This window comes from Silene latifolia, unplaced genomic scaffold, assembly GCF_048544455.1.
Source record: "Silene latifolia isolate original U9 population unplaced genomic scaffold, ASM4854445v1 scaffold_150, whole genome shotgun sequence".
Taxonomy (NCBI): Eukaryota; Viridiplantae; Streptophyta; class Magnoliopsida; order Caryophyllales; family Caryophyllaceae; genus Silene; species Silene latifolia.
The window spans coordinates 270,511-280,636 of NW_027413138.1; the positions used below are offsets into that span (position 1 = coordinate 270,511).

At 40.3% G+C, this 10,126-nt stretch overlaps 1 protein-coding gene across 1 annotated transcript; it reads right to left on the reverse strand.

The window, feature by feature from the left end:
• Positions 1-5,962: 5,962 nt before the first annotated feature.
• Positions 5,963-9,561, reverse strand: LOC141637832 (CBS domain-containing protein CBSX5-like). The gene is made up of 2 exons (XM_074447252.1): positions 9,141-9,561; positions 5,963-7,021 (listed from the first exon to the last, which is right to left on the reverse strand). Exons 1-2 carry the CDS (start codon positions 9,461-9,463, stop codon positions 6,205-6,207), a joined length of 1,140 nt encoding a protein of 379 aa, XP_074303353.1. The 5' UTR covers positions 9,464-9,561; the 3' UTR covers positions 5,963-6,204.
• Between the last annotated feature and the right edge of the window lie 565 nt (positions 9,562-10,126).

A 10,126-nucleotide genomic window follows, 5' to 3' on the forward strand; every position in this document is an offset into this window, starting at 1 on the left:
TTATTCGAGGCTCGACGAATGCTGGTTTATGGTATACCGGCACCCCCAAATGTATTCCGTTGCTACTCAAATTTGGCGTGGCCGTTCTATCTGACCCGAGGAACTTTCTATGCGATTTCCGGAGAATTTTGTTCTAGCACCCTGGAATCCCGAAAAACCGTGTATTATACACTTCAATTTACGCCGTTCGGGAGGTCGTGCCGGACCCAGTTTCTTTTTCTCCCGGTTTTTCTCTCACGCGTCCGAGGTCATTTCAGGAGTTAACCTATTCGACTCAGCCCCTAATAACGAGCATTATTCCATTTTTCACGATTATTCGAGGCTCGACGAATACTGGTTTATGGTATACCGGCACCCCCAAATGTCTTCCGTTGCTACTGAAATTTGGTGTGGCCGTTCTATCTGACCCGAGGAACTTTCTATGCGATTTCCGGAGAATTTTGTAACGGAAACCTGGAATCCCGAAAAACTGTGTATTTTACATTACAATATGAACCGTTCTGGAGGTCGTACCGGACCAAGTTTCTTTTTCTCCCAGTTTTTCTATCACGCGTCCGTGGTCATTTCAGGAGTTAACCTATTCGATTCAGCCTCTAATAACGAGCATTTAACGAGCAATAATCCATTTTTCACGATTATCCGTGGTTCGACGAATGATGGTTTATGGCATACCGACACCCCCAAATGTCTTCCGTTGCTACAAAAATTTTGCGTGGCCGCTTTATCTGACCCGAGGAACTTTCTATGTGATTTCCGTAGAATTTTGTTCCGGGACCCTGATATCCCGAAAAACCTAGTATTATACACTTCAATTTGAGCCGTTCTGGAGGTCGTACCGGACCCTGTTTCTTTTTCTCCCGGTTTTTCTATCACGCGTCCGAGGTCATTTCAGGAGTTAAGCTATTCGACTCAGCCTCTAATAACGAGCATTAATCCATTTTTTACGATTATCCGACGTTCGACGAATGCTGGTTTATGGTATACCGGCACCCTCCAATGTCTTCCGTTGCAACTCAAATTTTGCGTGGCCGCTTTATCTGACCCGAGGAACTTTCTATGTGATTTCCGGAGAATTTTGTTCCGGGACCCTGAAAACCCGAAAAACCGTGTATTATACATTTCAATTTTAGCCGTTCGGGAGGTCGTACCGGACCTAGTTTCTTTTTCTCCCGGTTTTTCAATCACGCGTCCGAGGTCATTTTAGGAGATACACAAGGTCCATCCTCTAATAACGAGCATTAAACGGGCATTAATCCAAATTTCACGATTATCCGAGGTTCGACGAATGCTGGTTTATAGCATAACGGCACCCCCAAATGTCTTCCGTTGCTACTCAAATTTTGTGTGGCCGCTTTATCTGACCCGAGAAACTTTCTATGTGATTTCCAGAGAGTTTTATTCCGGGACCCCGGAATCCCGAAAAACCGTGTAATACACTTCAATTTGAGCCGTTCGGGAGGTCGTACCGGACCCCTTTTCTTTTCTCCCAGTTTATCTATCACGCGTCCGAGGTCATTTCAGGAGTTAGCTTATTCGATTCAGCGTCTAATAACGAGCATTAAACGAGCATTGATCCATTTTTCACGATTATCCGAGATTCGACGAATGCTGGTTTATGGCATACCGGCACCCCCAAATGTCTTCCGTTGCTACTCAATTATTGCATGGCCGCATTATCTGACCCGAGTAACTTTCTATGTGATTTCCGGAGAATTTTGTTCCGGGACCCTGGAATTCCGAAAAACCGTGTATTATACACTTCAATTTGAGCCGTTCGGGAGGTCGTATCGGACCCAGTTTCTTTTTCTCCCGGTTTTTCTATCACGCGCCCGAGGTCATTTCAGGAGTTAACCTATTCGATTCAGCCTCTAATAACGAGCATTATACGAGCATTAATCCATTTTTCACGATTATCCGTGGTTCGACGAATGCTGGTTTATGGCATACCGGCACCCCCAAATGTCTTCTGTTGCTATTCAAATTTTGTGTGGCCGCTTTATCAGACCCGAGGAACTTTTTATGTGATTTCCGGAGAATTTTGTTCCGGGACCTTTGAATCACGAAAAACCGTGTATTATACACTTCAATTTGAGCCGTTCGGGAGGTCGTACTGGACCCAGTTTTTTTCTCTCCCGGTTTTTCTATCACGTGTCCGTGGTCATTTCAGGAGTTAACCTATTCGATTAGCCTCTAATAACGAGCATTTAACGAGCATTAATCCATTTTTCACGATTATCTGTGGTTCGACGAATGATGGTTTATGGCATACCGGCACCCCCAAATGTCTTCCGTTGCTACTCAATTTTTGCGTGGCCGCTTTATCTGACCCGAGGAACTTACTATGTGATTTCCAGAGAATTTTGTTCCGGGACCTGGAATCCCGAAAAACCGTGTATTATACGCTTCAATTTGAGCCGTTGGGAGGTCGTACCGGACCCAGTTTCTTTTTCTCCCGGTGTTTCTATCGCGCGTCCGAGGTCATTTCAGGAGTTAACCTATTCGATTCAGCCTCTAATAACGAGCATTAAACGAGCATTAATCCATTTTTCACGATTATCTGTGGTTCGACGAATGCTAGTTTATGGCATACCGGCACCCCCAAATGTCTTCCGTTGCTATTCAAATTTTGCGTGGCCGCTTTATCTGACCCGAGGAACTTACTATGTGATTTCCGGAGAATTTTGTTCCGGGACCTGGAATCCCGGAAAACCGTGTATACACTTCAATTTGAGCCGTTCGGGAGGTCGTACCTGACCCAGTTTCTTTTTCTTCCGGTGTTTCTATCGCGCGTCCGAGGTCATTTCAGGAGTTAACCTATTCGATTCAGCCTCTAATAACGAGCATTAAACGAGCATTAATCCATTTTTCACGATTATCCGAGGTTCGACGAATGCTGGTTTATGGCATACCGGCGCCCCCAAATTTCTTCCGTTGCTACTCAAATTTTGCGTGGCCGCTATATCTGACCTGAGGAACGTTCTATGTGATTTCCGGAGAATTTTGTTCCGAGACCCTGGAATCTTGAAAAACCGTGTATTATACACTTCAATTTGAGCTGTTCGGGAGGTCGTACTGGACCCGGTTTCTTTTTCTCCCGGTTTTTCTATCACGCGTCCGAGGTCATTTCAAGAGTTAACCTATTCGATTCAGCCTCTAATAACGAGCATTAAACGAGCATTAATCCATTTTCATGATTATCCGAGGTTCCACGAATGCGGGTTTATGGCATACCGGCACCCCCAAATGTCTTCCGTTGCTACTCCAATTTTGCGTGGCCGCTTTATCTGACCCGAGAAAATTTCTATGTGATTTCCGGATAATTTTGTTCCGGGACCCTGGAATGCCGAAAAACCGTGTATTATATATACACTTCAATTTGAGCCGTTCGGGAGGTCGTACTGGACCCTGTTTCTTTTTCTCCCGGTTTTTCTATCACGCGTCCGAGGTCATTTCAGGAGTTAACCTACTCGATTCAGCCTCTAATAACGAGCATATACGGTTTTTGGGCTTATAGGGTCCCGGAACAAAAATGTCTGTAAATCATATAGATGGTTTATCGGGTCAGATAAAGCAGCCTCACAAATTTTGAGAAGTAACAAATAACATTTGAGAGTGTCGGTTAGAAAAACTGGGAGAAAAAAAAAGCATGAACCGGTACGACCTCCCAAACGGCTCAAATTTAAGTGTATTATATATGGTTTTCGACATTTCAGGGTCTTGGAACAATAATGTCCGTAAATCATAAGAACGGTTCTTTGGGTTAGATAAAGCAGACATACAAGTTTTGAGAAGCAATAGATCACATTTGAGGGTGACGGTACGCGATAAACGTGTCTTAAACGAAAATCGGGAACTCCTTAAAAATAGATAAATTCTTTTTTAGGATATTCTACATGGTACCCCTCAATTTTTCGACTTTCTACATGGTACTCTTATATTTTTTAAAACATACATGGTACCCCTAATTGTTGTCATTATCACTAAGTGTACCCCTAAACTTTATTTTCCGTCAATTAAACTCAGTTTTAAGCGTTAAGTGATGACTTGAACGGGTAACCAAGCTTGTCAGTTATTATCTCATGACATAAGGACTCTATTAGGCTCAATATTCATCTCGATCCTAATATTTATTGATATATATGGGCTAAAACATTTTTGACAGAAAATTTATTGATCCCTTGCCAAATTATGACGTCCAAAGATGGATATTGAGCTTAATAGAGTCCTTATGTCATGGGATGATAAATGACAAGCTTGGTTACGCGTCCAACTAATTACTTAACACTTAAAACTGATTTTAATTGACGGAAAATAAAGTTTAGGGGTAGACTTAGTGATAATGACAACAATTAGGGGTACCATGTATGTTTTAAAAAGTGTAGGGGTCATGTAGAAAGTCGAAAAATTGAGGGGTACCATGTAGAATATCCCTTCGTTTTTTTATTTAAGGCTGAAATCGAATACGATAACTCATGAAGCGACCTTCGACACGTGGTAGAAAAACTTGGAGAAAAATAAACATGACCCGACAAGCCCTCCGAACGGCTGAAATTTAAGTCTATAATACACGGTTTTTGGGCTTATAGGGTCCCGGAACAAAAATGTCCGTAAATCATACGGATGGTTTATCGGGTCAGATAAAGCAGCCTTACAAATTTTGTGAAGCAACAGATAACATTTGAGGGTGTCGGTGCGCGATAAACGATTCTCGGACGAAAATTGAGTATTCTTTAAAAGTAGATGAATACATGTTATTTAGGGCTGAAATCGAATACCGTAACTCATTAACCGACCCCAGACACGTGGTAGAAAACTTTGGAGAAAAAGAAGCCTGAACCGATACGCCCTCGCAAACGTCTCAAATTTAAGTGTATTGGCGCCTGTACGAGAACAATCAGCTCATACATAACAAGTTATTATTATTATTATTATTATTATTATTATTACTAAATTCAAAAAGGATATTTGATATTTTCATGTGATTACCTAACTGTTTATCACGTCATTGAATGTGACACATTTTTCTAATTAGATCGACCATTTCATTATATACAAAAAGAGAGTTTCACACGGACTTGGTCTTTACTTTCAATCTTGCAAATAATCTGTCAAAAACGACAGCTACCATAACGAAAGGTCGAGAAGAGCACTCCTAAACTCAATACACGCCACAATTCCTCAACAACAATAACTTGGTTGAAAACAACTCCTCATGACAATGTCAAACGACGGTACCGGCCGAAATCTAGTGCGAAACGGTATGTCAATCGGAACGACAGCCTTTTTGTACTAGACTCTCAATTGAGACGGGTTTTACCATTACTTGTTTCCATTCAGAAAATACCATTTTTACTCATAAAATGGGTGATTGGATTGTCCAACAGTCTTGCACAAGAAATTGTAATAAAAATATATGTGAAACGACGGTACCTTACCTACCAAAATCTATTGCAAAATGATAATACTACCGCCTTTTTGTACTAGACTCTCAATTGAGACGGGTTTCACCATTACTTATTTCTGTTCAAAAAATCACAATTCTCATTAAAGACGAACACTATCCGTCACAAGCTGAAGACGGATAGTGTCCCTCTCTGAAAACGCAAATGGATAGTGCGAATGGGGAAATAGATACCCCACTTGCCCTCCTACTCGCATTTTGCTTAAGACAAATTCGTTGAAGGCATACGACATATCCGTCACAAAGTTCAAGACGTATACCATTTTACCTCACAATGATGTCTCCACTTTTTCTCTCTCTGCAACACTATTCATGTGGTCCCCTTTCTCCACTAACCCATTTTGTTACCATTTTATCTCACAAAATATCCGTCACAAATGGTAACCCGTCACAAGAGAGACCAATTGTTTTGTGAGAGGGCCGATAGCTTAGTGGCCGTCTTCAATGCGACGGACTGTCGAAAAATACTGTTCTCTGATATCATTTACGGAAAAAAAAAATATGTCGAATCTACCACCTTTTCTTGCTACTCATTTGAGACGGGTTTTTACAATAACGTAAATTATGTCCGAAAAATAACAATTTACTCATGGTAACTGGGTTGTTTAAAAGTCTAATACAAGAAAAATTTTGGTATTTTTTTAGTTCATACCATTAACATCTCATAGCTGAATGGAGCTAAGAAAATATGATGCCAGAACATTAGAATGGAAATAAGTTGCAAATGAAAGAATGGGTAGTTATTAGGAAAAGGAGGAAACATGATCCCGGAAAACTTTGAGAATCGCGGTAAAAGTTATCATTCCGACCAAGCTATAGTCGTCTTCAACAACCCAAATGTAGTTCAACCGATGTGATAAGGCCTGGATCATAACCGCAACCAAAGAGCTGCTTGGATGGCAGACAATGGGCTCGGTTCCCCTGGCAAATCGCCCGGAATTGGATCTGCGTCGATGGATTTTCCCATGCACGGCTTCATCCTCAGATGATGACGATCCTGACGAGCTTAAACATGAAGAGTTTGAATGATCGTCTTCTAAGAGCTCTAACATTCCACCCAACTTCTTTTCTTCCAGCCTTGACTTGACGAGCTGAGTTAAATCCTCTGTGGGACCCCCATAGTCAATGTAGGTTATCAGATCACCTGCAGAAAGGGTGGCAACGGCGGGAGCAAGGGTTTCATCACAGCTGGCAAGCATGTACAGCGATATGTCACCGAGTAATCGGCCCTCCTCGTCCACCACGGCTACCGCTGATTGGCCACCTACAGAGGTGTTGATTGCTGACAAGGCAGACAAGGCAGGGTCATCACAGTGGACTGATAAGATCTTCTTCTCGATTATGTCGAGGGATTGAATTGCATTGAAAGGAATGGGAGAGAAGAGATTGATCGAGTTAAAGAAAAAGCGGATTACATCTTCTTGGGTTATACAGCAAAATTGACGCCCAAATGAGGCTTTCTGGTGGAGCTTCTGTTTGGAGATGCCTGAACTCCGGTTTCTCCTTGGGACAATTAGGCTCTGTGCTCCTTCTAGAATGCAGTCTACTGCCTCAAGAATGCTGCTCGAAAAAATAGAAAACAATAACAATGTTAGGATAAAACTTCTAAACGTAAATACAACGGTGCAATAATAGAAATCTAAAACAATTTGCCAAAGCGTTAAATTTCAAGGCCAGCATGTGTACGTAGCGAGTCTTGTATGTGATGATCTTAAACGTGAGACCAACCCAAATACTTGTGCGGTCCTCATCCAATAATTTGCTTAACGGGTTAGTCTCACATGTAAGATGGTCTCCCGTAAGCTTTGTGTAAAAGCAAAAGGCAAATAGACTTCAAATATGCGAGAAGACGTACTTGAATCAATGCGGGATGCTAGCACCACCAGACTTTCATAAGCTAGCCTGATGGCTTCTCGCATATTTGGTTATATCTGGTAGAATGAAGAACAAAACTCTGATCAAGAGCGCCATTACATTCTACCATACTTAGATGGAAAATATGAGCACATAAGGCCAAAAGTTGCCATACAACTCGGGAAGCCATTGATATAGAGAAATATTTCATGATCCAAAGGTCAAGCGCTACAAAGTACCAACCATTTTTATTCCTCCACTGACAGGACCATTAATTTTAACAGACACGATGGTAAACTAATCACAGGCCTACAATAAGATTCATTACAACCTCCAAATTTAGTCAAGAAACGACTAAATTCAGACACTATAAATTCTGTTTTTAAAATGGTTCATTGACAGACATTCCTCATTCATACAAGTCAATAACTATCAACGCAGCCCCCATATCTACATTCCATCAAGTTTTGTCCTTTCTACAAGGCGGCACAAAGATTAGACCATTCCTAGGGCATCAACCCAGTTTCATTCACCACCAAATTTCTTGTATGACCCCAGTCTATTATAGCACGAGGAGACGAAAAACTAATGTAATATGTGGTAATAACCGAGCCAAGATCTCATTGGCTCATCCACATGGTTGGAAGATGTACTTTTCTATGGAGTAAAATTTTGATTGGCTTCCAATGTCGAAATTAAATAAAAAATTTGAACACGATTTCTAATCTCCTCATTTCTCACCTAATTTAGCCTAAACATAGACTGATCAAAACTTTACTAAAAGGACTTAAACCAACCACCAAAAGTACCGCTTATGGTACTACATCAAGGTATGATAATGCATCACGAGTCACGAGATTCACGACCGCATTAATGTCGCAACGACAAACAACCTAATTGTGACAACAACTCCATAACCAGCATTTAATACTCTCCATATAAGGTAAAATAACACAGTGTCTTAGATTGCCTTTACTGCAGTACCAAGTTTCTTGTCCTTCTCAAAAATGGGCATGTGTATGGGCTAATAAAAACCGATTTTCTTAGATACAGTGAATCTCAACATCGTTATTGGAACTAATAGTCGGTCGTGACTCGGAAAATGATGAAAATGCTTGTGATTTTACGATCTCAATTATAAAACCGGCTTACACGGTTACACAAGACCTTATGTATATACAAGTAGTTGTCAACTTGTCATACATTACATCAACATTACCAAATTCATCTACGATAGCTGGGTAGCATTCCATAAATGAACAACCTAAACAACTCGGTGAATTAAGACGGGAATATCATCTTAAACTTAAAACGGGTCCAATTGAATAGACAAAAGCATAAGCCCTTACACGATATATAATTCCATAAAATGAACAACCTAAACAACCAGGTGAATTAAGACCGGATATCATCTTAAACTTAAAACGGGTCAAATAGCATAAACCCTTACACGATATATAAGTCCGTAAATGAACAACCTAAACAACCCGGTGAATTAAGACCGGATATCATCTTAAACTTAAAACGGGTCAAATTGAATAGACAAAAGCATAAGTCCTAGGAACTACCAAAAATAATTGTCTCATCTATGAGCTGGGATGTTATTTGACCCGTTTTAATTGGATAATTTCCGAGGAAAAAAAATGTCGGAAATAATCACTAACACAAATGCAAATAAAATGAATTACTCCGTCCATCCATCTCAATCATTTGTTTACCTTTGATTAAAATACGCTCACAAATAATTAAGAAAAAACATAAACAAATAATTGGGACGGAAAGGGAGTAATTAATTAATTTAATTAATTAAAAACATGAAAAATACCTAGAATTGGGCTCCAATTGTTTGACAGCATTAGGAGAATCCTTATTCAAGAGAACGGAAATCGGTGAATGAAGAGCAACAGAAGGATGATTCAAATTCTCCTCCTTACACAAAAAACACAAAATATCAACAACAGATATTCTCCCGACGCAATGCGGAGAATCGTCGGAAACAGACCATACGGAAACAAAAACGTCGTCGGAATCGCGGCGACGGAGAAAAGAAAGAGCGTCAGCGACGGTAGCGTCGGAAGGGAGTGGCCTTAGCGGGGGTTTCCCGAGGCAAAGATCAGATATTTCATAGGTTAGTAGGGTTCCTGCCATGCACCGGGGGGGAAATCGGGTTTTTTAAAAGAGTAGGTCTTTTGAGAGACGGTTTTTGAAGAACGGGGAAGATTGGGAGAATGGGGAGGGGTTGGAGTTTTAAAGGTGGGGAGATTGAAGGGGTATTTATAGGGTGAGTTATGGGGAGTTTGTTACTGTACAGGCTGGCTTATTTATGACTGTGGTCCAAGGTTCTTTTTGTGATGTCAATCTACCCTTTTTCATGCCACATATCTTTGATATTTTGTTGCACTCTTTTCTTTGGAAAAAAAAAAACGTCAATTTAAATTTAATACTCTTCCATAATAATTAAAAAAAGAGTAAATTATCAATTACACCCACGTCAAACGACTTTTTATATTTCTTTATATCAAATTTTTTTATAAATTACATCCAAGGTTAGTTAATAGCATTTCGGTTAAATGCACCCAATATCGATTCGACCACTTTTCCGTCAAATTTCAAATTTTTTGGTTTAAAACATTAAATTTAGGACGATTTTGCCCTTGTTCTTTTATTCAATAGGTTACCTTTCTTATAATCTTTTTTTCATACTCCAAACTAAGTAAACCCACCTTCTTCTCCTTTAGGCTCTGTTTGGCAGTACAAATCAGGTACCTTTTTTCATTAAAGTAGCTTTTTTGCAAAAAGTTTCAGGTAGCT